Source organism: Magnolia sinica, chromosome 1 (assembly GCF_029962835.1).
Source record: "Magnolia sinica isolate HGM2019 chromosome 1, MsV1, whole genome shotgun sequence".
NCBI classification, from domain to species: Eukaryota; Viridiplantae; Streptophyta; class Magnoliopsida; order Magnoliales; family Magnoliaceae; genus Magnolia; species Magnolia sinica.
This window is the reverse complement of record NC_080573.1, coordinates 137,129,341-137,157,177: the sequence shown is the minus strand read 5'-3', so window position 1 is coordinate 137,157,177 and position 27,837 is coordinate 137,129,341. Positions and strand designations below refer to the sequence as shown.

General features: G+C 40.9%; 2 protein-coding genes across 4 annotated transcripts; one reads left to right on the top strand and one right to left on the bottom strand.

The window, feature by feature from the left end:
• The first annotated feature begins 87 nt into the window (after nucleotides 1-87).
• Nucleotides 88-13,343, top strand: LOC131220074 (uncharacterized). 2 transcript variants are annotated; one of them, XM_058215048.1, is made up of 4 exons: nucleotides 88-243; nucleotides 326-868; nucleotides 12,225-12,290; nucleotides 12,882-13,343. In XM_058215048.1, the coding sequence occupies exons 1-4, from the start codon at nucleotides 142-144 to the stop codon at nucleotides 13,071-13,073; spliced, it is 903 nt and encodes a 300-aa protein (XP_058071031.1). In that variant the 5' UTR covers nucleotides 88-141; the 3' UTR covers nucleotides 13,074-13,343. The 2 variants fall into 2 exon arrangements, with proteins under 2 accessions (XP_058071031.1, XP_058071036.1); XM_058215053.1 differs by lacking the exon at nucleotides 12,882-13,343 and adding an exon at nucleotides 12,517-12,861.
• A 1,794-nt stretch (nucleotides 13,344-15,137) lies between these two features.
• LOC131220058 (squamosa promoter-binding-like protein 17) lies at nucleotides 15,138-27,162 on the bottom strand. 2 transcript variants are annotated; one of them, XM_058215039.1, is made up of 3 exons: nucleotides 26,507-27,162; nucleotides 16,542-16,678; nucleotides 15,138-16,009 (listed from the first exon to the last, which is right to left on the bottom strand). In XM_058215039.1, the coding sequence occupies exons 1-3, from the start codon at nucleotides 26,929-26,931 to the stop codon at nucleotides 15,363-15,365; spliced, it is 1,209 nt and encodes a 402-aa protein (XP_058071022.1). In that variant the 5' UTR covers nucleotides 26,932-27,162; the 3' UTR covers nucleotides 15,138-15,362. The 2 variants fall into 2 exon arrangements, with proteins under 2 accessions (XP_058071022.1, XP_058071018.1); XM_058215035.1 differs by having other exon boundaries at nucleotides 15,138-16,012; nucleotides 26,507-27,161.
• Nucleotides 27,163-27,837: the final 675 nt, after the last annotated feature.

Here is a 27,837-nt window from a genome sequence, read left to right as displayed (position 1 = left end):
CTTCAATTTTAGACCCATGCCCAAAAATGAGCCCATAAAACATACGGACGGCATGGCTAAGACACAAATCATATGCTCCACTCGCAGAATATGACAGCTCGAACGAGAATATAACGTCGAGAACTCTCATGCTCTCTCTCAATGGCATCGAAAGAAGCAGAAGAGAAGGAAGAAGATTACATGGGAGATATCTCCCTCTTTCTTCCACCCGAAATCTCCCATCATCCGTTACCTTCCAAAAAGGTTTCTCTCTCTCTCTCTCTCTCTCTCTCTCTCTCTCTCTCCGCCTGCCAAACCCTAATTTCTCTCTTTCTGCCTTCTACAGATCTCCAAAACCCCAATCCCTGAGGCCTCCAACAAGCAGAAGAAACCGAACAAAACCCTATCCTGGCAAGAGCAGCGCAAAATCGATCGAGAGCGGAAGCAGCGGGAAGAAGACCAGCAAACCCTAGCGAACTGCGAATCAGCCATTCCTCCTTCCAACGTTGGGTTCAAGCTTCTGCAGCAGATGGGCTACAACCCGGGCTCGGCCCTTGGAAAGAACGGCTCTGGCCGGGCCGAGCCAGTCGTGATCGAAATCCGAAGGTCACGAGCCGGGCTCGGAACAGAGAGCCCCGTGAAGGAGAAGGTGAGGAGGGAGGTTGTTCGCACCGAGAGGAAGAGGAAGAAGGAAGACGAATTGATGGCGGAGTTCGGGTCACGGCAGAAAATACAGTGGAGGAGTCGTCGGATCATTGCTGATTTTAATAAGGCGAGGGCGGCGCTTGCTCAGCTGGAAAACGAGGAAGTTCTTGAGCCATTGAAGGAAAATGATGAAGCTGGAGAGGAGAAGAAGGAAGAGGAGGAAGAAGAAGAGATCACGGAAGAGGTATTTAGTTATTTATTTGGATTTTTAGCTGGAAAATTATGTTTATATTTCAGTTACAATTACACTGGATTTGAATGGTTAGATCGCAGTCAGTCTCAATATTGTTTGCTCTAAGAGATAAGTGGATGTGAGTAAACCCTTACCTGCCGATATATTTTAGAGAAAATCACTGGTAAAGAGTTTCTGTTTATCACTGGGAAAGATTTTACATGGATTGAGAAGATTATGTGTGGGTAGTGTATGGATGGGCCGGATTTAGGCCAGGTATAGCGGTAACCATACCCATACCTACAAATGGGTACTACACCCATATGCACGCCCATGTTGGGCCTGAAATGGGCACCCAAAAAAAATAAAAATAAAAAATCACCATTAACTAAAAAAAATGGGCCTGTCTCTCCACAAACATCAGCCACATACCGCTTCTCGGCGGCACTCAGATGGACAGGGTGTAGCTGGTTCCTGCTGTTTGTTCTTTGGCTGGGCTTTTTCTGTTTTTTCGGTTTCCTTTTTGTTGTTTCTGTTATTTTCTTCTTTCTGTTTTTCCGCTCAGGGAGTTCTCAGTTCGCTATCTCAGCGGCCTGTATCCTTTTTTCTCGTTTTAATGAATTTTTTCGTTGCCTTTCAAAAAAAAAAAAAAAAACCTAAAAAGATCTGATTTGATAGCAGAAGAAATAAATTATATAAAAACAATGGATTTTTCTTTTTTTTAAAAAAAATATTAGCATGCTATTTTGGATTAAACTAGAGCCTATTATTTAATGCTTCAAACTAGTGCAATTGGTATGTGATGGATGATATTGGGCGGATTTAAAGATTTGATCAAAGATTTTGAGGATTATTTCCTAGATTTGCTTTTACTATTGTTTGGCTTTTATGATCTTAGATTCATAGGTAGATTAGGTTGATTTATAATCAATTATGATTGATTTGAAATCAATCTCTTTGTTGACAAGATCCTCATTATAGATACGTAGGAGGTAAGCATTCCAAATTTTCTAAGTATAAGTTTTTCTTAAGTATGGAAAGAAGAAGTTTGATATCAATAAAGTCTCTCTCCCTCTCTACTCAAAACATTCTTGTGGGTGTACTCTTGTCCATTTCTTTGCTATTCGGGTGTCAAGATTTCATTGACTTGATAACCAGGTTGCACCATGGAGCAAAGTGAGTGCAAAAATTGGTAGATGACTACTTTCTTCAGTGTCTCATACGGAATTCTAGCCAATTGATGATTTGATAACACACACCCCCCCACCCCCCAAAAAAAAAAAATATAAATAAATAAAAAATAAAAAAGAAAAGAAAAGAAAGAAAGATTCTTAATATTCCCTTCCCTAAGCAACTGTCTTCAGAGTTTCTTAATATTCCCTTTCCTGAGCAACTGTCTTCAGAGTTTGTAGTGGAGGAAAGTGAGTGCAGAAATTGGTAGGTCTACTTTCCTCAGTGTCTCATATGGAATTCTAGCCAATTGATGATTGATAATTCGCCAACTAAAAAAAATAAAAAAGAAAGAAGAAATTGGTGATTTATAATTTGATACTAATGGCTTAGTGTTCTGTTAAAAAAATTCAGCATCATACTAGGCTGTTTTATACAATACCTTGGAGAGGCTCCTTTTTCATTTTCTTTTTTTCCTCAAGAAATTCAAAACTTAATTGAGATTTAGTTAGGGCTCCAGTCCTAATTGAATTGGATGGGATCTCAATCAAACTGTCAATCTAGTTTTCCAAGTTTTAAAGTTTTACATTGCAAATTCCAGTATTGGGTTTTCAAAATCTTAGCAAGCTAAATCAAGTTTTTCGAGCATTCAGGAAATCTTTTGAGTTTTGTTAGTACTTGATTGTGTTTTTTGTGTCTTAAGAGAACAATCCCAAATCTTTACCACTTCAAGTTTACTTGGCAAGTCTTTCGATTTGACTATTTGATTTTCTTTTGCTGGTTATAGAAGTAGGCACAAAAGTAATTAATGCCCACTTTTGGATATTTAAACCCACACATATGACTATCGAGCTGAGATTATGAGGAATTGCCTATGAAAATGATGATACCTGATGAGCACATCAATCAAATAACATAGCTTCACAAATGCAATTTTTTATCTTAACCCGTTTGCAGCTATGAGCAAAAATGTCTATAGAGTTATCTTGCTTTCTGACGCAGTGAAGGACATGATGAGGTCGATCACCATCTTCCTCAAGGAATAATTACTCCGAATACACGGAGTTCTATGGACTTCTCACAGAGATTCCTCGAATCCATGAGGGAATAAAAATAAATAAAATCTAATAAAATTGAAAGTAAGTTGATTGATGATAAAAAAAAATGAATTTACAATCCTTTAAATAGTGATTTCAAACCAAGGAAGAAGTTTCAAAATCAAACTCCAACTCAAATTCCCAAAAAACATGACTTACTATAAATAGTAAACTTATTATTTATAGGCAATCATGATTTCTACTAGACTTCATGGTTTTCGGCCAAAAATAGTAAGTGTCCAATTTTGCCTAACCACGTTATTCTCCTAATTTTTCAAAGCCCTTTTCATGTTGGGCACGATTCCTAAAACTCAAAGGATGCAGAGTTACTATTGATCGAATTCAAACTTACTATAAATAGTAAAAACGAAATTAAAATGGATTTTCAACCGTTGATTTGATGGAATCTTGCAAATCCGGCGTGGGTAACCTGATGTAGCAGGGTTGGTTGGCTAAAGTAGCTTCTCCTACCCCAAAATCATATATTATATGTTGAATAACTCATTCTAGTTTGCAAGATACGCCAGTTTTAGGGTTCCGACAGTCATGATCACTTCTGCCTCTAATCGGGCCTTCTCCGGTCCATCTTTGCCATGAAAGTGTCCATGACCCGCTCTACATTAGTCCCCTCCACTTCAAAAGAACTTGACCTTGAGTTCTCGTCCCGCTTTGGTTCATGATAGTCAGTGGTAACAATGTTGAAAGTACGCGAGATCTCCATATCATCCGGAAGATCAACAACATAAGCATTGTTATTGATTTTTCGAAAGATCGGTACCGGTCTAATCTTCTTGTTCTTCAACTTGTTGTAAGTCCTAGTCGGAAATCTTTACTTGCGTAGATGGACCATAACTTGGTCGCCCACCTCAAACACCTTTTGTTGTCGATGCTTGTCGGCTTGCTCCTTGTACTTGTCATTCGAGGCACGCAACTTGGCTTGCACTTCCGCATGAATGCTCACGATTCGGTCTGCCATATGTTCTGCTACAATGCTCATGCCCAAGAGCTTAGGCAAAGGGATCAAGTCAAGTGTGTGGCAATGCACTGGACCATAAACAATTTGGAACGGGGATTTCCCTGTCAAGCAGTTCACCATGTTGTTGAATGCAAACTCTACTTGAGACAAGGTCAAATCTCACTGCTTCGGTTTTTAACCTGAAATACATCGAACGAGTTTTCCCAACGTGTGATTCATAACTTCAGTCTACCCATCGGTTTGTAGGTGGTAGGCACTGCTGAACTGAACTTGTGTACTGAATTAATTTCACAAAGTCCGCCAGAGGTGACTATTGAACTTCATGTCACGATCAGAAATAATGGTCTTAGGAACTCTGTGTAGCCGCATGACCTCTCTGAAGAATAGATTCCACCTGTGTTGCATCGAGGGTCTTCTTACATGGGATAAAGTGTGCATCTTCGAAAAACAATCTACTACCACGGACATTGAATCCATGCCGCGTTGTGTTCATGAGAGGCCAAGCACAAAGTCCATAGATAAGTCCTCCCAAGGGTCGTTAGGCACTGGTAATGGTGTGTAAAGTCTTGTATTATGAGACTGCCCCTTGGAGGTCTGACAAACATGACAACACCATACCGCTCTACCCACGTCACGTACTAATTGTGGCCAGTAATACCGTTCCTTAACAAAAGCTCGCGTCTTGTCTCGCCCAAGATTACCTCCATATAGCTCTTGAATAATGTGCTCCTTAGAGAACTTTTGGGGATACATAGTTGATTCCCTTTGAAAAGGAAACCGTTTTGCGTATTTAGCTAACCCTCTTGGCATCTAATCCACGCGTCCTTAAAGTCGTCGTTGTCGGTATATATGTATTTTGAGGTACTCGAACTCGACAACCTCATCGCTCATGGTGACTAATAAAGTTGCACATCGGCTAAGTGCATTAGCCACTTTGTTCTTCTACCTAGACTTATGCTTTAACACAAATGTTAATTTCTGCAAGAATGAAATCCAGCTAGCATCCACACAATTCACGTTAGCTTGGCTATTAATAAATTTGAGAGTTTGATTGTCTATGTAAAAAAAATGAACTCTCTCTGAATTAAATAATGTCGTCAATGTCGCAGTGCCTGGACCACTAAGTACAATTTGAGCTCATATGTCAACTACTTTTTCAGTGCATCCTTGAGCTTTTCACTGTAAAACGCTACCAACCTGCCTTCTTGAGACAAAACTCTTCCAATTCCGACATATGAAGCATCACATTCGACCTCAAATAGTTTGTTGAAGCTGAGAAGTACAAGAACCATGTTTGTGGACAATCTGCACTTGAATTCAGCAAAGCTCTGTTAGCTTCGTCAATCCACTGAAATGGTCCCTTGTTCATGTAATTTGTAATTGGTGACACAATGGTGCTAAAATTCTTCACGAACCGATGATAGAATGTTGCAAATCTGTGAAAACTCCATATTTCATGGATGCTTGTTGGAACCGGCCATTCCCAGGTGGCTCTCACCTTTTCACTATCCACCCGGATGCCCATGGACGTCACGACCAGTGTTCAAAATATCGGTATCGCGCAATGTATCGCACCCTTGGGATACAGATACATATCGGTTATCGCATGGGATATATCGTTTGTATCGCATAATTTATCGCACTTTTTGGGAAACATTGGGAAAATAGTTAAATTTTTCAATGAAACTTCAGGAATTATTAAAAAAGACCTCCATACACACTTTTAAATTATAAAATCTCAAAAAAGAATGGCACATAATAGGTTTCCTTTGTAGAGGGTCCTAAGCTATGTGTTGTCCGATTGAACTAAGACAACTATATCCAGTATCCACCCCATCCATCTGTTTTTCTATATCATTTTAGGACATTATGCAAAAAATTAAGCAGATCCAATAATCAAGTAGACCATATCATAGGAAACAATGGTGATTGACCAGTAGTGGGTCACTTGAACTTTGGATATGCTTCACTTTTTGGGCTAAAATCATAAAATTATATGGTAAAATGGATGGATAGAGCAGATAAAATACATGAATTATAGTGGCCCCATAGAGTTTACTCACTACGTCATCAGCTTCCCACCCAGACGGACGCGGATTTCCTGCAAAAGCCTTTAGCAAGAAGTTCTTGCACTGGGAACCCAGATGGGGCCCACTGTGATGTTTGTGAGAAATCCTCCCCTTCCATCAGTTTTGTAAGTTCATTTCAGGACAATATGCTAAAAATGAACTGTATATAAAGCTCAAGTGGGCCTTGCTAAAGAAAAATGTGGTTAGGGAAGTTCCTACCGTTGAAACCTACCCGGGTTTGACAGTGATGTTTACATGCCATCCATACTGTTAATAATTTCATTCCTATAGGGATGAACTGAAATCACAAATATTAGCATGATTCAAAACTTTCATGGCCCCTGAATAGTTCAACCGTGGACATTCAATTATCACGTTTTCGGCCCACTTGAGCTTTGGAAATGGTTCATTTTTGGCATCATGTCCTAAAATAAACTCACAAAACGGATGGACAGATAGGATTTCTAAAAAACATCACAATGGGCCCCACCTGGGTTCCTAGCGCAGGAACTTCCTACGAAAGTCTTTCGCAGGAAATCCGCATCCGTCGCAGACGCTCGTCCCGCTCGAGTTGTCTGAACGGTTCAAAGTTAAATGGGCCCCACAGTAATGTATTTATTATATCTACACCGTTCATGCATTTGGAGAGATCATTTTAGATCAAATGAGTAATATCCAAAGCTCAAGTGGACCACACCACAAATAGCAGTGGGGACTGATTCTCACTGTTAAAACATTTGTAGGGCCTACCATAACGCCCCATTCATTAGGTCACACAAATCTGGATGAGGAGGAAAAACAAATATCATATCGATCCAAAACTTTTGTGACCCCAAAAGGGTTTCACTGGTAGACGTTCAATCTTCCACCGCTGTTTTCAGTGTGGTCCACTTGATCTTTGGATCCGTCTTATGTTTTAGCTCAAGCCTTACGACAAGCTCGCCAAATGGACGAACGGTTTGGACATAACACATACCTCATAATCGGACCCACAGAACTCGGTGACGACGTCAAATCTTCGGATTTCGGCGAAGATTCTCCAGATTTTGATGAGGATTTCTCCCGATGTTGCCCAAATACCTGGATTTCTTCAGATTTTGACGGATTTCTCTCCCAAATCGAAGATTTTGCTTGCACTAACCTACGAAAGAAGCTTCGATTGGAATGGCCCACCAAATGGAAGCTTTCGATGATGACGATCTCTTGTATAGGTACCGAAATCCAGTTTATTGTTTTTTTTTTTTTGATTTTTTCCAATAATGATGCTGTCCGCGTAAATTTTTTTTACTTTCTTGGTCTCTTTCGAAGGATATCGTGTCGCTGGACTGCGATACCGATAATATCGGCCGATAGTATCGATATTACGAACACTGGTCACGACAAAGCCCAAAAATAGCTGACTATCGGTTAAAAAGCTGCATTCTTTAGATTGAGATACAACTTGTTTTCGGTGAGCACTTAAAAGACCTATTTGAGGTGTTCCATATGGTTTACTTCGTCCTGACTGTATATTAGACTACTACAAAACGGCCAATGAATGGCTTTAGAAATTGGTCCATCAACCTCATGAATGTATTAGGTGCGTTCGCAAGACCGAGGGGCATGACCAACCATTCATACAACTCTTCATTGGTCTTAAATGCTGTCATCCACTCATTATTTGGTTGTATTTGAATATTATGGTAGCCATTCAAATTTAATTTAGAAAATAATTTTACATCCTTAAGCATGTCCAACATATCGTCCAGTCGTGGTATGGGAAATCTGTATTTTATAATAATCTTGTCGATCGCCTGATTGTCGACACACATGTGCTAACTCCCTCTTTCTTAAGAGTTAATAGGGCCAGTACGGTGCATGAGCTCATATTTTCTCGAATTAAACTCTTACAGATCAATTACTTCACTTGCCCTTACAGAATATTGTACTCCTTCGGACTCATCCGATAGTAAGGAGTAGAGATGTACACGAGTCGAGCTTGGCACAGCTCGACTCGGCTCGACCACTAGCTGACTCGAACTTGGCTCGGCTCGGCTCAGTCCTCGAGCCTGATTGGCCAGCTCGACTCAGTTCGGTCAGCAGATCGGGCCAGTTCGAGCCGAGTTTGAGCCAGTGCGGCATTTTCTCAAACACATGGAGTGCACCTTCAATTTCTCAGTGTATGCAAAACAACGACAACAATTTACATGTATGTAATCAAACACTCAGTAGGCAGCATCAAAATCAATATCCAGAGGTAGTTTTATCATGTAATGTTTTTCTTTTGGTAGTGATTTGTTTCATATCCATACCTTCCTCGCCACCAGCCGATCCCACAGAGAATGTATGCACCTGAAACAACACTTCGTTAAGTCATTTAATCAAACACTTGCTGAGCAACATCAATATCAAAATAATCGAGTCACCGAACTGGTTCGATCCGAGTTGAGGTTTGATCCAAGTCGATTCGAACTATTTCGAGCTCTAAAATTCAGCTCGACTCGGCTCGAACTGAGTCGAATCAAGTCAAGCGAGTTAACCAAGTTAACTCGGTTCGTGTACAACTCTAGTAAGGACGATTAAGTAAGCTGGACCTGGGGACAAGGTCGATATGGTGCTGAATATCTCACATGAGAGGCAATTCAGCGAGAAGGTCATTGGACCAAATTTCTTTGAATTCATGTAGCAAGGGTTTTAGTTTTTCAGGAATGATTGTGAGCTCGAGTTCCTTCCCCTTTACAATTAATGCATAGGCTTGTCCCATCTCTTTGGATTCCTCCACAAAGTCCCGTATGGTTAAGAGGAAACGACCCTCCACTTTAGAAGTTTCGGGTGGCTCCTCTTGATCCATAGGGGCTAGTATGATTTTTCGGTCGTCCTTGACAAAAATGTACACATTATCTCGCCCTTTATGAGTGGCGTCATGATCGGATTGCCATTGTTGACTGAGTAGAATGTAACAAGCCTCCATGTCAACAACGCCGCATACTATTTGGTCTTTATAATGTTTGCCAATTGAAAAAGATACAGTGCATTGTTCAGTTACTTTCGTCTCGCTGACTTTCTTAATCCGATCGATTGTATATAGGGAGGGGTGATGCTCCGTTTCAGTTGCAATTTCTCCCCCATGACCTTAAAGACGGTGTTCTCGCTGCTCCCACTATCGATAATCACATCACAAACTTTTTTATTCATTGTATATTTAGTTCGAAAGATGTTGCGTCGGTATGGGTGTACATCCTTCCTTAGTGCATACAATAGTCGTCTCACGATGAACTACTTGCTATGATCCTGCAGAACCCAATATGTCTCATCTGTTTCATTCTATGCAGCGTGCTCCAATCCAGCAACATCTGGGTCTTCATCGGTGTTTTCAGCACTACTATCATTGATGGTGAGGTTAGCCACTTGTCGCCAGGGGCAAGTGTTTGATAGATGACCCGGTTGGCCACAACGATAACAATGGTCGGGCCTTTGCCGACCATAGGGGTTCGGGATCTTGCTCGGACCAACAACGGTCGTTACGCCCCTTTGGGGCCTAACTTGACTGCTTCCCGAATTTAGGTTCGCAGGTGTAGGATGTTGAGTGCGCCCTCCTATAAGTTCTTTCCCTTTACTTGTGAAGCTCCCTGGGATGGACCCGCCGCGGCGACCCTAGTGATAGGATAGGTCCGTGTGTTGGGACGCCCAAGTTGCGCTTCCACTCGGGTAGCCAACTTGATCGCACCATTCATCGTCCATGGGCTGCATCTGAACCTGATCCTGAATTGTCATACACAACCCACTGTTGAATCGGGCGACTAGTTGTGATTTGATTTCGACCAAATCATTCTGTGCTGCCAAGCAATAGAATTCTTCTACGTAATCTCTCACCGTCGACAATTTTGGTATTGTTGGAACAGTACCCGATCGTAGTCACTAAGAAAGAATTGTGCGCATAGCAGCTGCTTCATCCGCTACCATGTGTGGATTAGTGCCTTCATATGTCACATATGTGCAAGCTGCAGTTGCTTTCACCAAGCTAAAGCTCCACCCTTCAACTTGTAGGCTACAAGCTTAACCTTCTTCGCTTCAGGGATTTTCATATAATCGAAGAATCGCTCAACTTCAGAAAGCCAATCGAGGAAATCTTCAATGTGAAGTTGGTCATTGAAGCTAGGAAGATTTACGCTCATCTTGAATTCTCAATCTACCCGATCACCACCCTGTCCGGGATATTGGAGAATCATGTCGTCAACCTCCTCGTCGCTAGATCCCATCACCTCATGAGTGATCCTGTGGTTCACTGCTGACATCGTCCTGCGATCAGTGCGATTATGAGTTCTAGCGCCTACTGGGGGCGGATCACTGCTATGAACACGGAGCTGTCCCATGGCCTCCGACATGCAATCGATGGCAGCCTGCAGCACTTGCATGACTTGCCGATTCTCTCGTTGCACCACTTTGAAAACCGCCGCTGTTAAAGGTAAATTTCTTGGAGTACCGTCTATGAGAATGTTGCCCGACCCTTCATTAGAAGCCATAGATTCGAGGAGAAAGCCTTACTTTGATACCAACTAACGTGGAGAAGGACGTGATGAGGTCGATCACCGTCATCCTCAGGGAATAATTACTCCAAATCCACGGAGTTCTATAGACTCCTCATAGAGATTCCTTGAATCCACGAGGGAATAAAAAGAAATAAATTCTAATGAAATTGAAAATAAGTTGATTGATGATAAAAACGAATTTACAATCTTGTAAACAGTGATATCAAACCTAGGAAGAAGTTTCAGAATCAAAGTCCAACTCAAACTCCCTAAAAACGTGACTTACTATAAATAGTGAACTTAGTATTTATAGACGGTCATGATTTCTACTAGACTTCATGGTTTTTGACCAAAAATAGTAAGTGTCCAATTTGGCCTAACCACGTTATTCTCCTAATTTTTCTAAGCCCTTTTCATGTTGGGCACAACTCCTAAAACTCAAGGGATTCAGAGTTATGATCGAACTAAAACTTACTATAAATTGTAAAAAAGAAATTAAAATGGACTTTCGACCGTCGATCTGTTGGAATCTTGGAAATCCAGCGTGGGCAACCTGGCATAACGGGTTTGGTTGGCTAAAGTAGCTTCTCCTACCCTAAAATCATATATTATACGTCGAATAACTCATTCTGGTTTGCGAAATATGCCTGATCACTTCCGCCTCCGATCAGGCCTTCTCTGGTCCATCTTTGCCATGAAAGTGTCCATGACCCGCTCTACATTACATTCCCTGCTGGTCGTACAGGGATACTTAGAATTGGGTGGCTTACCTGCTTCTGGCACTTGTTTTCCATATCTTTGTTGGTATGCAATTAAGAGGAGGTCAAGTTCCCTGCTTGTGACAAGCAAGGAACATCCCTGTTTGTACCAATTCTGTGGATGTGGGGCCCCTGGTTGGTTCATCCAAATTCAAATTTCCCAGCTTCACAAATGTAGTTCTTTATCTGGAGACTATTAACCCCTTTGCAGCTTTCAATGAAAATGCCCTTAACAGTTTTCTTACTGTCAGGATACTAGAAAATGGGTGTTTTACCCACACCTGGAATTTATTTTCCATTTCTTTGTTGTACCTAGTTGGTATGCAATTAGTAGGAGGTGGAATTCCCTGTTTGTGCCAAGCAGGGAATATCTCTGTTTGTGCTGTAGCTGTAGATGTGAGGCCCAGGGTTGGTTTATTCAAGCCAATGATCTGATGGCCCCATCATGGATGAACCATGCCCAAAAGTTTCTTCGTCAACTCTAAAACACACACACCGCCCCCCCCCCCAAGTGTTGGCATGTAAAATATCTGTTTAAGAAGAAATGCACCAGCAGTCCACATTCGATGGAGAAAAGACAAGATTCAATGGCTATGATCTTCCAATTTGGGAGAGTTTTTGGGAATGGTCCATGCATGATGGGAACCACCAGATTTAATGGCTTGGATAAACCAAACATGGGTCCCGTATGCAGCCCGTTGCAGAACAGGGAAGTTCATTCTCAGCTGGTGGTTATTATTCAGCTTGCACTCAGACATCTTTAATGGAAGCTTGCCCATTTTGCTTGCAGGATTTGCAGGATATATTGATGAAACTAAGGGATGAACATCGATACTGCCTCTACTGTGGGTGTCAGGTAAGCAACATGCATTTAGAATACTGGAAACAATGTATTTGCATACTCCCTTTTAAGGTGGGGAATCAATATCTGAGACATGTAGTTGCAAGATAACACTTCATGCCATTAGGCCTATGTTCAACAATTCAGACTCAAAATGCAATCCAGTCTTTTGATTTCCAGGTTTGGTGCAGTTGAGCTAACAAGTTGTTCTTACACATCCATTGTGCATTTTCTGTTTCAGTATGAATCCATGGAGGTGCTGCTATCTGATTGCCCTGGACCCAATGAAGATGATCACTGAATCACATGCATAATGCACAGTTGCAAGTGTATTTATTCAACTGCTAACTTGCTGTCAGAGAATGGTTTTGGATGGAAAATGGAAGTGTGGTGATGCTGGTTTTTACTTAATTCCACAATGTTAATGCATCAGGTTTTTCTTAAAAAAGGTAAGCACTGCACCAGAAGCCAACTGTTGCTAGTCTTCTACGAGTCTTAAAAGGATGAAGTCTATGCCATTTTTATCCATGAAAATAAGATCTCTAGCAATTTGGTGAAAATATATGGAGGCTTGTGCTTCTTTAAATGAGAGTATTTTGTTGGTAGGATCCTGACAAGGAGGTTGCTACTACGGTTGGCTGTGATCCACGGAGAAAACCAAGGAATTTACTCCTTTTTTGGAAAGCTTCAAGGCCTCTAAAGCTAAAAGATTGTGTTAACAACACAATGTCGTTATGTAAACAAATCAACAATAACATATGCAGCAGTCCTCGCATCCTCTGCAGAGAGCCACAGTGAAAGCGCTGAATCCTTTTCCCATTTCCATTTTCCTGCAACGGATATCAGGTTACTGGCAGCACAAGCAGTTACAAAGGGTACATGGCCAACCATCAAGAGGCAGGACTCGTGTTCATTTTTTTTGTTTTGTATGTGTAGCTGCCTCAACTGGACACATTTGTAATTTTTATCGTTGGATTTTGAGAAATTCATGGATACATTATTTACTTGGAATTCCAGTTTCATTGACAATACAAATTATTGGTGTGAAAGAATATTGTTTCTGCTGCATTTGGTTGTACTAAAATGTCATGATATAATCCACCAAATTAGACTGCTTTTTTTTTTTTTTTGGTTAGCTTGTTAGTACACCCCAATGTCAGTTCACACATCACTGTTAGCCACCCCCACTAGGGAATCGGTACCAAGACCTCAGTGTTGAAACAAGGTATCTTTCACACAGTCTACCACTTGAGCTATGGATCAGGGTGTTAGACTGATTAATTACAAAAATTTCTTCATGTTAGTGCAACCAAACACCAATCACACCCCTGGCATTTTGCAGTCAGATGAGTTGATTTAAACCATCCGTCATGGTATATACCATATAGACAATTCACTTGTGTACAAGTGACTGAAATGATTGGGGAGAGGAAAACAGATATCTAGACAAGCACGTGATGCAGCATGTTTGGCTGGCCAGTTATTGAAGTTAAAAGTCAGGGTTGCAACTAGACAGGGCTGGAACTCACTCTGAACCCTGAGCAGGGCCACAGGCTAAATATTTTAGATCGGCAACATTAAAAAATAAATAAATAAATAAAAATTGAGCCAGGTCTGGCCTATTTTGTTGGGCGCTGAGTGAACCTAACTCATTTTGTTGGGTGTTGAGAGCATTCAAACTTTGTTGGGTGTTAGAGGATTTAGACGTCAGTACTGCACAATTAGGTATCAGGTCTGAAACTCAGGTCTGGGGCTTCAAAACTCGGCATAAAACCAGCTTGCAGATCAAATTCCAGCCACCTTAGCTCATTTACAAACCTAAATTAGGTACAGTGGTCAGGTTTGTCCAGTCAAGACTGATCTTTTGGCCATCATGGCCCCCACCAGGCAAGCAGCTGGCATTGCACCACCACCTAATGCCAAAGGAGCAGTAAACCCCACGATCACAAATGCTGCTGAGTGCAAGTTGACAGAGTGATCTGTCTGAAATCAAATCAACACAGCATAGTGGACAGCCCTCAATAGCGCACTGAGTCATATTGGTTGTCCGCTGATTTTGAAGTTCTGCCCCACTCGATGGGTGGATATATATATATATATATATATATATATATATATAGAGAGAGAGAGAGAGAGAGAGAGAGAGAGAGAGAGAGAGAGTACCCATTGTGGTGAAATCCCACTGTGGTGTGAGTGCCTGGGTGTGTGTGGGGTGTGAGTGCCGGTAAAAATAAATAATAAAATAATAAAATAAAATAAAAAAGACATGTTAGCAGGAAAGAAATGATTCCATTGTTAGTCTATCATTTCTCTAAGGAGCAAACAGAAACAAACTGCAACCTTAATGGTAAGGTCACAGAGGATTGCTCCTCCACTGCCGTCTCCTCTGGTACAGATCTTAGCATTTAATAACATAGCAGTCGGTAATGTCTCCCTTATGCTTAAGGTAGATGAGATGGGAATAAAATAACACCACCAACGTGAAAGGCAGACTACAAGAGAGGTAACTTCTAAAAAGGAACATTCCCTTCAACCAGATCTCCTTACCTTGAGAATAACCTGAAAGCGTTGAAAACCTACTTGATCTGAAACTGAACAAAGATCAGTCATGGTTCATTCTCCTCATCGTGGAACATGGGATGATCGGATCAGATTGAAAAAGGGTCAACAGGAATTCGTCCAGGCAAAGGTGCAAACATGCCACTGTCTGAGCAGGTGGAATCGACTCATGCAAGCGTGTTACAGGAATTAGCATATATAAAAGGGAGAAAAAACAGAGTGCTTTCTGCTGCTAACACCGCAAGAACTGGAATGTCGCCACTGCTTTCTTCTTTCTGCAGAGGAAACAAAATATAGAGCATCTGCAGGATAACTTCCATCCACATCATCTCCAAAACCCTTAACCAAGCAGACCAGAACATGAAAAGAGTTCAAATATTCATACTGCATAGCTACCAGGTTTAACCCATCAGTCTTATAAGCTGGTGGATAGATACCTAAGTTTATGATAATTCATATAGAAACCTAAAACCAAGCTAAAGAAGAAATCCATGAAAAGAACCGTAACTCCTGAGCCCTAGCAGGCTCTTAAAGAGACCAGTTCATTTGATTGTTGGAAGAAGACCCATAAGCCCTTGACTGCCCAAGGTCCATGTATTGCCTGCCCCCCTGCTGAGATAACTCGAGCTCGCTCGAGAACTGATTGCTTACAGGCTCGGGAGCTGTTTGTCCCAGGCCTGACTCCCGCTGGATTCCATACGAGCTGCTGCTGGCTTCATGGCCCTTGAAATTCCATGCACTGCCCCCCACAAAAGCATTGCTGCCATGTGGTGCTGGTTGAGCTATTGAGACCCCTTGGGTGGTCATGAAGCTGGTTGGTGCAATGCCCTGAGCTCGGTTTCTGGGATCCCATAGCTGAGATGATATTGACAGAAGAGAGAGAGCACAGCCAGAGTCGGAGGAGCCCCCCGTGAAACACTCAGTAGGTGGTATGTCTGGTCCAGAAAGTGGTGGCCCACCTGCCGAAACTTGAAGGTATGGGTGAGGCACATGGGCCGAGACGCTGCCGGGGGGAACCTCTAAGCTGCCCTGCCAAAGTTCAGGAGGATACTTGCCGGAGGTGGAGGTGTGATTGCCAGGTACAGGATCACCAGCTCTTATAGTGGGCCACACATCTCTCCCTGGTGGTCTTGGGTATGTGAAGTCCACCAAAAAGCTTCCAACTCGGTTGTTGTCTTCTGTCAATTAAGATTTAAAATTTTGAAACCAAACATTCTAAAATAACACACTGCGTAAAACTTAAGATCTGATAAGAAACATAGCAGCATGTACAAGGCAAGCCCCTCTACACCCCATCACATATGCCAACATGGATCATGAATGGGATATCCAAACTGTCCATCAGCTGGGTCCCATCACAGAAGATGCCCTGGCCAAAAATCACACTGACCCACTTGCCAGGTGGAGCACAGTTCAGTATACAAGTGGACTGCTAGGACATTTGTCATGAATGGGATATCCAAACGGTCCATAAGTTGGGTCCCACCATGGTAGATGCCTGGCCCACTTGTCAGGTGGAGGACAGTGCAGTATACAAGCAGATGGCTACGACATTTTGTCCAGGCCTGTTCTTAGATTTTGTCAGCCCCATTTGTATTGTTCTGCTAAGGTCATTCTTAAAAAGATTTTCTTTTTTTCTAAAGAAATTAGAGAGTAAGAAGTTGAAGTGAAAGTAAAGTCTGAGAACTTCTACTGATAGTATCCAACCATGGAAAGATGATACGCGTCCGTAGCGTGATGACAAGGACGACCCAATTGGCGGCTTCCTCCGACGTTCATTGTGGCCAGCCAGACGTCTGCGACAGCTGCGTTTGCCTTGGTCAAATTCAGATAGCTGATGAAATCTGTACAACAACTATCCAACCAGTCATTAATTTAAATATTATGGGAACCAGAAATGTAGCCTTCACTCCAATAAGGTAAAGTAAAAACAATAAGGTAGTTCCAGGAAATGATCAATACAAGTTCTGAAAATAGCAGCTCAAAATAAAATGAGTTTGCTAATTCATGCATAAATGACACAAAAAGCACATATACAGACTATAAAGTAAGAGGGCCTATACCGTCCTTGAGTGATATGCAAAGAATTCTTGAGCCTCGAGTTTGGACAAGTGCGCCATACAAACTAACATCCATCAAAAGAATCAAATCATTGTTTATGTTTTCTGTTTGATGTGGACTGTTGCTATATTCTCTTCTTAGACATCTAACTACCCAACCAACATTAGAAGTGTTAGGAGTATTCAATAAGGGGGATTTTGGGGAATCCCCATCCACAGGGGGGCCCATCAGACCAACAGCCTGGATCATAGAGCAATTGTCCCCCATGTAAAGCATGAGCATATTGTGCACGTCCCAACTACTAATTTATTCAAATGAAAGTCTCCAGATTATTAGTGTAGTCTTTCCTTGTAAACCTTACTAGTACCAATATATGTGTGTCTCCAGCTCATTGTCCCTCACATGAAACTAGTTGTACATCCAACTAGTTGGCATGTGGAGGCCGCCATGGTGTTTGTATGACATCTTGTCCATCTAGCAAGGTTATCCTACCATAAAAATAGGATGCCCCAAAAATAGGGACAATCCAACCATGAAAAATGGGATGCTCCACGGGAATGTGAAGCTTTTAGATGTTGTTTCATGGTTTTCTATGGTGTACACCACATAATAGCTAATAGCTCTCTCTCTCATGGTTTTCTATGGTGTACACCACATGATAGCCCCTCAGGCATGGTACAGTCAGATCGACAATGACTTCGTCCAAAAAGGATTTCTGAGGAGCAAAAGTGAACCTACTTGAACAATGCCTTTGGTACACACAACACCCAGACAAGGTGGTGGAGAGCATGACTACCCCATCAGCGGTGTATACAGAGTATCTAAGAGAACAGATTATTGGTATCACTACCTTATCTGAAAATACTTCAACGGGAAGGTAAGGACACTCTTGAATTTCACCGATTGATAAAAATGCCTCGACAACGACATATCAAACTCTTCCAAGGAAATTGCATAACCTTCCTGCATCTAGGTTATTTTTACAGTTTAGATGTCATTCTTCTCGTTCCTTAAAAATAATAATAAATAAATAAATAAATCATCTGAGCTAGGTTGAGACATTGTTACTTTGCGAGGTCCACTTAATCTGCACCAAATCTGTGTTACCAATAGTCTCACAGAAACAAAGACAGTATGTGATAGATATTTATCTATACATGATGATATGTTTTTATGCCTTCTGCTTCTGAAACACAATCAAAGAAACAATAGGCATTACTATTCCAAATTATTGATAGAACTCCAAAATGGCATTTTCCCTTGACCCATTCATTTTTTTTTTTTTACTCATCATTATGGAAAGACAAGAAAATTTCAGGGCAGCAACCATCATCTAGTATCTGATGATAGAACTAGGATAGATATCTTTTCTTTCCTACTCACATGGCCCCACATCCTTGTTTTTCTATTAATCCCTAATTCTAATCTTCCTCCCCAAAGTTGTAGGACACGATACAGATAACAAATGTAAGTGATGAGGAGGCCTGATGTTAGTCTAAGCTGAAGCCCAAAACCACCCATTATAGAGAAACATGTGTTCTTTAAAGATAGCTTTTAATAGCCATCTCATTTGCTGAAAGTTAGCATTGCAATAGTTATTATTGTGCCTTCTCTGATCAAAACTCAATAGTTAAATATATCAACAAATAGAAACCGTGAGATGGTGGGAAAAGGGTAGAGAGGAAAACAACCCTTCAAACAATAATAATAATAATAAAGGGTGAGAGAAGGAGAGAAACAAAATTAAAGGGGGGGAAAGGTGGGGGAGAGGCATTACTGCCACCTGCCACTGGAGCAGTTCACCCCTCCTCTCTTCCATTTCTTTCTCTCTTTACTATCGTTGGACGCCATTCCTTTCTCGCTCATGTTTCAAAGTGTAATGGGTGATCATCCTACGAAGAGTCTCCCGCTTGTTAGATCAACTGGTAGAGACAGTGTAGTGTTTGAGTAATCTAGGGTTTAATCACTAGTAGCGTTACGTTTAAAATAAAGTTTTTTTTTTAAAAAAAAAAAAAGATAATCCTAAGAAAAGGTGAAGACGGGTTTTCCGTAAACCCTAAGAAGAGAAGATGAAGAAGTAGAATTTGGGCTTGAGTGGTGGGCATGCTGTTGGGTAATGTGAACATAGCTTGTTTTAGGCAAAGTAAGGGAGAGAGAGGTGAGGAAGAAGGATATGAGCATGTTTAATGGGCCTGGGTCATGGCTTATTGGGCTTGTCCTAAATTGGACTTTATTCAGGGACTTTTTTGCCATTTTTCCAGCTCAGGGGATTATAATTAGTGGACCCACTTGGTGCAGCCCATGAAAACCATAATTGTTGTTCTAATGTTATTCAAGACCCTCTTTAACCTTGTGGCCCCAAATTTGGGCTAAGGCCCATTAACACTTAATGAGGCTTTTTTATGGTTTTCTTGACACCTTAGACTCAATTTATTCATGCCAAAATGTTGGGACCATAATACGCTGTCCACGAGCATTTGGACAGCTCGTTTCAGCTCACATTTATGCATAAAACTAGGTGGGCCCAATTACATGCCCAAGCCACTTCTTAAATAAGATTAAGTATATCTTATTAAGGGCTTTTAATCGGCCATTTGTGTGCTGATTTAAGCCAAGCGCTGAGAATGATTTGGGGTTTTTCATTGATATCTTACCAATGTCGCAGACCCTTTTTGTGATTAACGGTCTGAATCTCCTATAACGATGATGGTCGATGTATGAATAAAGGATTAAAAAAGAACATTAAATAATGAAGTTTTGATTTGATGGAAATGTTAATATCTTGATATTGTGAACGTCCTGTTACATGAAACTTTGAGGCGGGCAACGCATTCCATGAGTGGATGCCAAAAATGTGCGACCTAACGTGTTCTATTGCTTCATCGTTAGTTATTGGGCATTTGAGGGCATGTGAGGGTATATCCCTCTTGGTAACCATTTAATCACTATTGATCATGGACCCGCTAGTAATCAGATTCATCACTAATGGCATTACTAATGGAAATGATCAATGATGATGATTGGTTTCATTAAAATTATTAGCATTAAAATTTCATGGATTCTTATGGTAGATAATTATAAGTGTCATAGTTTGCTTGATGTGTTTAGATCAATGCCACCTTTATCATTAGAACTTTAAAAAACTACTGCTACGATTATCCTTATTATTGACATTGTGCAAACCTAAGAAAGGAGCTTTGTCTCAAACACCAAATGATGCTTGCATGCATGATGGAGGGTAGCATATGTTAAATAAATAGCTGTTGCAAAAGCAAGTTCTTCATCTTATTTTTGATAACTGGATTGATCTGTGCTGCTTATAAGGACTTTCATATCTCATTTAAGATGGATTAGTGCTAATATCTATTAATCATAGCTAAGTAATGATATTTATGCAATGTAAAGATGGGCACCAAAGCTTTAGTTGCTAAACAATTTAATGGTCAAAAGTTTGATGGTAACAACTATAAAGATTAAACTCACGTCGTGAAATGTCTTCTAGACGAGGATGATATTTTACACACTCTAAATGAAGTTTGGCTGACAATGACAACTTAATGAAACATAGAGTTGTGATGAAAAGTTACAACATGTGGCATAAGCGAAATCGCTCAGCCCATAATGTCTTGATAACCTCCATTGACAAGACGTTCATACCTACGTACAAGATGCATGAGATCACTAAGAAAATTTGGGATCCACTGCTAATGCCTACACGCAAAAATCAAATGCACATGTTAGGACAATGGAACTGGAGTTCTAAGAGTATAGGATGCCCATTGGTTGCTCCATCAAGGATCATATCTGAAAATGGAGCAAATGATAGGAGACCTTAGGAACGTTGAGTGCGGATTGACGAAAAATCAAAAGATCATCACCATGCACCAGTCCTTATGTGAGTCCTGAGCGTTGGATTTTAATGTGATACACAACAGAATACAAGTTCTCAAAATCTAGATTTTACATTAAACCCTAATGGATCTCTATCCATGATCATGCCTTGTTTTAAAAACACATACATTTTTCATAATGCATACCTGTGTGCAAATAAATCTGTCGATTTTAGCCGTTGTCTATCTCTTAGAGAATCTCTCCTTGATCTATTGTAGGCTTAGGAGGCCAGAGAATAGCATTAAATCCTCTAAAGGGGTTGAGGACTGACCTAAGTCGTTTGTAGAGTGGGCCCACAGTGCACACATGGAGTAGGAGGAGGTTAGGATGTCAAACCTTCTCTCTTTTCCACTCTCTATGGCTCTCTCTATGCTGTGGGACATACAGGTCTCTCCTCTTTGTTGTAACTCTCCCACTTGCAATAGAAACTATATATATATAATGATTTAGGATTTCAAAAAGTGCATCATATTATGGTACTCCACCACCCTACAAGTCTTCTATGTACCCTACAATGAAGGAAACATGTTCACCTTCCTAATCCACACACCCCAACTGTCCATATCCTTGCACTATCCATGGTCACAATCCTCGGGCAATTCCTATGCCACCCCAAGCTATGGATTAATAGATCTTAACTATTGAATCTCCATCAAGTTTGATTTAAAACAAATCAACGGTTAAAACTCAAAGTTAACGATTGAAAACCTATAATTAACCAACCGAAAACCATAGAACTGCCGGCCGACCTTTAAAAACAGCTGATAGGCAGTTAATAAGATCAGCCCACATACTGGTGTCTCGGGCAGACCAAGTGGATTCCATTTTGGACCATGTGGTCCTCAATGAACTTGATATGATGGAGTGAGTGCAAATCAAAATTGTTATTCTAGTCTACACATCCCTAGGACTAGGGATATGATGAAGCTAGTGCAAACCGTTAAGTGTGGTTTTTTTTAATATATATAAAAAGGTAACCAAGGCAATCTAAGAAGAAAACAAAGGAAAGAACAAAAACAAATTCAACAAAAAACAAAGCAAAATACGAAACAAAGAAACCTACAAAATAACCATACAACTCAAGACAAAAGGCAACTATACAACTCAAGACAGAAAGAAGACCCACTAAAGGCAAAAGGCAGAAGTAACTGCATTAGCACAGAAGAGAGGGGATGATAGTAGGGGTGCACACGGGTCGGTTTGGTCTGGTTCTGGGGTGAAACCAGAACCGAACCGTTCTTAACGGTTCTAGGATTTTTGGAACCGGAACCGGACCGTTAGCACCCTAGAACCGAACCGGTTCCAGATTGGTTCCACGGTTTTGGCCTTTTTATAATCCAGCCCAATGTGTGTGTGTGTGAGAGAGAGAGAGGGGCAACGAGAGAGAGAGAGAGAGAGAGAGAGAGAGAGAGAGAGGAGCAGCGAGAGAGATAGAGGAGCAGAGAGTGAGAGAGAGGATCAGCGACAGAGATGGGTAGCCGCAACAGGGACTTAGGGTGTTTGTTTTTTTATTTTGTTTTAAATAGTTCGGTTCCGTGGTTTGGATCTACGGATCGCTTCACAGTTCGGTTTGGTTCTACATACCCCCAAACCAAGAAGTGAACCGATGTAATCGGTTCTTTGATTTTTGGAACCGGAACCGGTGCACTCTAGAACCGGACCATTTGGTCGGTTCCGGTCCGGTTCCATGGTTCTACTGGTTCGATGTGCACCCCTAGATGATAGAACTGTCTAAAAGATTAAGACCTCAAGACCAGTCCTTCAATTCTCAAAAAAATCTGGTCCGACACCCTCGAGGAAGCAAAGGAGATAACCCCGAAAACAACGATTGTTCCTCTCTCTTCATAGAGCCTACAACATAGCCATCACCACCAAGCGCCAAATAGTTTTAAAGTCTCTACCAGCGCCTCCTCCATGCCAATCCAATAGCAAATTGGGAACCGAATTAGGCATAACCCAAGGTGAGTGAAACCTGATCAAAGAATCTGGTCGGCTATTCATTAGGTACCCTATGCAAGTGCAGTAACTCAATGCATGTCATCCTTTGCACTAAATTGGATATTAGTTGTGCAATTGGTACGATCAGCCATTACCAAAGTAACCTGGGACAGTCTTATTGGTTAGCCGTCAAACATATATTCCACTATCTCAAAGGACCTGATACTTTGTTATGGATGCATGAATCTCGAGCTTCAAGGATTTTCAAACGTCAATGGGAGTAATAACCCTAATGAGGGAAAGTCAACTTCAAGCTTTGTATTTTTTCTCAAAGGAGATGCCATCTCATGGTCGAGCAAGAAACAAACATCCATGGAAGCCAAGTACATTGCATGTTGTGTTGTCGTTCGGAAGTGTACATGGGTCCAAAGATTCTTACAAGGTCCAAGTGTTGTATCGGTATTTATGAGCTTGTATCGTTAAGAATAGACAACAAACACCACCAGAAGTCCAAACACATTGAGATAAATTATCATTATTTTCGTGATTGAGTGAGAGATCAAATGGTTATCCTAAGCTACATTCCCACCAAAGAGATGTTAGCAAACCTCATGACGAAACCTATAGCTAGAGACCTATTACAGGTTCACGTCAGGTAGATGAAATTAAGAAGAGCTTGAGTGATGTTGTATACTAATATAATGCACCTTTTCTTTTCTTTTTTTTTCAAAAGTAACGATTCATTAAAAGAGAACAAGGATCTGCCGAGGTGGCAGAACCAGACTTACACGCCTAAAAAAAGAAGATTACAACCCTTAAGACTAGAAATAGAAACGACCTATTCAATGAGGAGCTTTTTAACCCTAGATCCTACAACTTGAACAGAGGCATGAGTGTTGTTAAAACATCGGTCGTTCCTTTCCATCCAAACAGCCCACCAAATCGCGAGGATCGCCATTCTCTAGATATTCAATTTGGTTTTCCCCAGATTGAACCCATGCCAATATGATAATAAAGAAGAGGCGGAATTAGGAAGACAGCTAGAAACATCGAATCTTTCGAAAAAATCCAGCAAGATGAGAGAGATGAAGGGGCAGTGGGCCAATAAGTGATCTGTCGATTCCTCATCGTTCATGCAGCAAAGACATATGTTAGGAAGTTGCATGCCCCTCTTCTTCAAATTATCAATCGTTAGAATCCGTTTCTTAGCCGCTAGCCAACCAAAACAGATAAACTTAGGAGGAGCCTAGTATTTCCAAATAAACGGATGCACCGAGGAAGCAAGGATAGAGGAGGGAGAGAGGATGGAATAAAATATAATGCACCTTTTATCTCTCATTAATAAATAAACATTCATTTTGTTTAGCATTGAGCGTTGTTATTGACCAAGTATGTAGATCATCAGAATTAACATTGAGATCTTAAGAGATTTCTACCATTGTCAGCAAGCCAATCACCCATTCGCACAAGTGGACCAACCTTGAATATATAAGAGAGGTACAATTAGGGTGATGTTCATATGTTAGAGTGTAAATCACCCTCCACTAAGAAGAATAGAGGACGAGGATACGAGTGATGAGATGTCCTATCTGCCTTTAACACTAAGAAACTAAAGATGAGACTAATCAAAGATAAAATAACATAATCACTCCATTACTCTTATAAGCAATTAATGTTATGGCCTAATTAAAAGTCAAGTCATGAGGATATGGGATGACTCATATCTCATATGTGATGACATGTATATTGTAATATCGAGTTTTTGATAGGTTTTTGCAAACAATATTCTTTCAAAAAGTATATGTATTATATTATTACTTTAAAAGGGATTTAAATCGATGGTTGCAATAAACTGAGTTTTCTAAATGAAGTCAATAAGTTAAATAAGTGCGTATGTTGGCTGAATACTCCAAATTGTGAGTCAACTGCATGCAGCCTAGAACGGGCAATGGAAAGCTTAAGTTATTGAGAGCTACTAAGGTGACCACTTAGTACTCTAACACCTACGAGAAGACAATGGTGTTTTGGTTGGTCCCATGCCTCTAATTCTTATGATCACAATTTTTAGCTTGGTTGTTATGAGACAAAATAGATGGACAATCTATATTAAGTTCATCCTAGAACGTACTTAAGTGGGAGATGGTGGATATGGTTCTGTGGCACCCACTTGCGGGAAACTACTAAAGAGTGGGTCCCACATGTTTTTCCTTTCAATATCCCTCTTTCAACATTCTCTCAAAATTTAAATTTGAATTTTAAATTCAAAGAGGATTGGGATATGGGAGAGAAATTAGATATGATAGGGCTATGTCCTACCTCATCCAAACTCCTCCCACATCTACTCCAATCACTCCCCTTAGCATTCTTTTATTAAGAGCATCCAAAAATCAAAAAGAGTTTCCCAAAGAGAAAATAAGGAGGGAGGAATAACGATTTTTGTCCATTAGACCCACGTCTAGATGATCTAAACCATTGATCACCATCCAAGGGTCATCTTAACTGTAGATCAGAGGAGTGATCAAATCATCTCCACTCCCTTAGTGGCTAGGTGGACTAGTAGACATAGACCGTCCACCTTTGGCTTTGTGAAAAGGTCCCAAAATCGTGTAGACACCATCAGATCCTGTAAGCCCACTCATCCAAGCCAATCAGCACTTGCATCCTCAGGCCTTCTCCATTCACTAATGCACCTATCTACTTCAACCAGATTATGTACCAATCCGAAAACACCACTATCATTAGTCCAACGCTTGTCAAAAAAATGTCACATTTCAGTAAGCAATGTTGAGTCATCCTACAAATAACTCCACCTGGAGAGATAAGCTGTTGATACACACCCAAAGCATTCACAAGAATTCTGCAGGAGGTATTGTTAATCCACCTGTACACGGAACAACAGAAGGCACAGATGCATGCTCGTTGTTTTTCAAGCCATTTCCTCAAATGAGCTGTGCTCCATTGCAGACAAGAATTGAATAAAAATTCAAGATTCATGTATTCATTTTTAAAGCATTCACTTGGCATAATCCAATCCAAGGATGAGGTTTGAATAGGTCTCACCCATAGCATTGTATGACAGTGGTTACGGACCAAAGACCTGCCTCCAAAAACCCAAACAAGAAAACCCTTCTCCCCTCCTCTGTGGATTCAATTAGAGATATGGAACATAGAATCAAATTCAATGATTTTTACAGCATTATTAGTCATGATTTCCAAAACAGCAGCATTGCAATGGATAGATCCAATTTAGACCTTTTATAATAAATTATTTAATTGGTACTCAAACCGAAAATATATCTTGCTCAAACTGAAGCAAACCTAAATGCAAATTTCTTAATCCAAAACACCAAACGCCAAAAACCCAATTACCAAATCCTAATTCAAGAACAGCGAAAAAATTTAGTTTTTTCTTTTAAAAAAAAAAAAAGCAGATATAGATAAAAATAGGAAAATCCCAACTGGAAAATCTCTTAATGGGTCAACATATAACCTTCCTTATAAACCAGGCATTGATAATTCCCAAACATTGAAACAAAAAACCAAACACCTCAAGCCCATAACAAACCAAATTTAGACAGACAAACAAACCCTTCAAACCCAACTACCACAAAAGAAAGCGACAATAACAGATAAAACAGAAAAGCAACGAAACTCCTCCAACCCAAAAGGGGAAAAAAAAAAAAAAACCAAAAAACATAAAGAACAATCAAGAGCAAAAACACAAACACAACCCAAATTCAAGAAAATCTGAATGAGAAAAACGAGCAATTCGAACAACTGACCTACTGCACTGCTGACAGAACCTCTGCTCCATCCCAGCAACCGACACCTTGGGTGACTTGGAATGCATCCCACACACCTTATGCCTACAGTAATAGGCCTTTGCGCCACTCAAATCCACCTTGCACCCCTCAACTTGACATCTTGGAGGCTGCCCACCATGCACCATGCCTCTCCCCTTCTTGGGCCCCGCAGCAGCAGCCGATGCCGTTGATGATGCAGACCCCACCGCGACAGCTGCCGCCTCCGTAACCGTCGACGCCGATGACGACGAAGACGAAGAAGAAGCAGAGAAACTGGGTTTCGAGGCAGAAACAGCACCACCCACATCCTCAAAATAGATCTTCTTCCCGAATTTTAGTCCATTGAGGGAATCAGAAGAGGCAGAGGGGCCTGAAACTGGCAGAGAGCTTGAACCCATCTCCATTTCAGCTGTCTACTTTCCATTCATGGCTACTACTGGTGGGACATGGAAGAGAGAGAGAGAGAGAGAGAGAGAGAGGGAGTGAGTGCGAGAGAGAGGAAAGGATAAAAGAAAAAGAAATAAAATAAAAAATAAAAAAAAGCAAGAGTGGGTTTTGGAACTTTAGCTGGTTAAAGCTCAGAGGGCTTTTTCGCTGGTAGTGTAGATGTAGTATAAAGCCGACACCTGCCATTTGGGCCATGCCAGCTCTTTCTATAGTACTCTGCGGGGCTGTCAAAAAAAGATAGAAAGAAGAGAGAGAGAGAGAGAGAGAGAGAGAGAGAGAGAGAGAGTACTTGCTTGCAGGAGAGAGAGAGAGAGAGAGAGAGAGAGATGGAAAGGGTCCCAGCTATCTCGAAAAAGCATGGTTTTTAACTGAAAGCAATACGGGGTGTTGATGGCCGACTGATGTAAAAAGGCGAAAACGAGCGTCGTATAATATACTAGCCACATATCCAACCGTAGAACATGGGTCCTTACTCTTGCTATGGTGGTAGACTCACAGGAGTTTCAACACCTGGTCAAGGATTCGAGTACCCATACGTGGTGAAATTCCACCATCGCGTGAGTGTGTGGTGGTGTGTGTGTGTAAAATATACATATATATATTAGCACATATCCATCCGTAGTTGTGCTTGGTATACATACAACTGTAAACCGTCCAAAAAATGGGACCCATTATTGGAGGGTTAAAAACTGTGATTACTCGGCATTTTCTGTGAATTCTTGACCATCCAAGTATACTTCCATGAATCGGGCCCAATACGGATATATGTTCTATGGCCCATCTAACGTCAGCTCAAGAATTAGACGGTGTTTATTTAGTTACATATATGCTGCATGTACAATTTCTGAGTGTGTACGAGAAGG

What these genes read in the sequence shown, in the direction of transcription:
- LOC131220074 (XM_058215048.1), top strand. Translation starts at nt 142, where the DNA reads ATGGCATCGAAAGAAGCAGAAGAGAAGGAAGAAGATTACATGGGAGAT. An exon ending in AAGAAGAGATCACGGAAGAG is followed by an intron (nt 869 to 12,224) that starts GTATTTAGTTAT and finishes TTTTGCTTGCAG; the next exon opens with GATTTGCAGGATATATTGAT. An exon ending in GCCTCTACTGTGGGTGTCAG is followed by an intron (nt 12,291 to 12,881) that starts GTAAGCAACATG and finishes TTTTGTTGGTAG; the next exon opens with GATCCTGACAAGGAGGTTGC.
- LOC131220058 (XM_058215035.1), bottom strand. Translation starts at nt 26,931, where the DNA reads ATGGAGATGGGTTCAAGCTCTCTGCCAGTTTCAGGCCCCTCTGCCTCT. An exon ending in TTCTGTCAGCAGTGCAGTAG is followed by an intron (nt 16,679 to 26,506) that starts GTCAGTTGTTCG and finishes GTTGTTGTACAG; the next exon opens with ATTTCATCAGCTATCTGAAT. An exon ending in ACGCGTATCATCTTTCCATG is followed by an intron (nt 16,013 to 16,541) that starts GTTGGATACTAT and finishes CTTAATTGACAG; the next exon opens with AAGACAACAACCGAGTTGGA.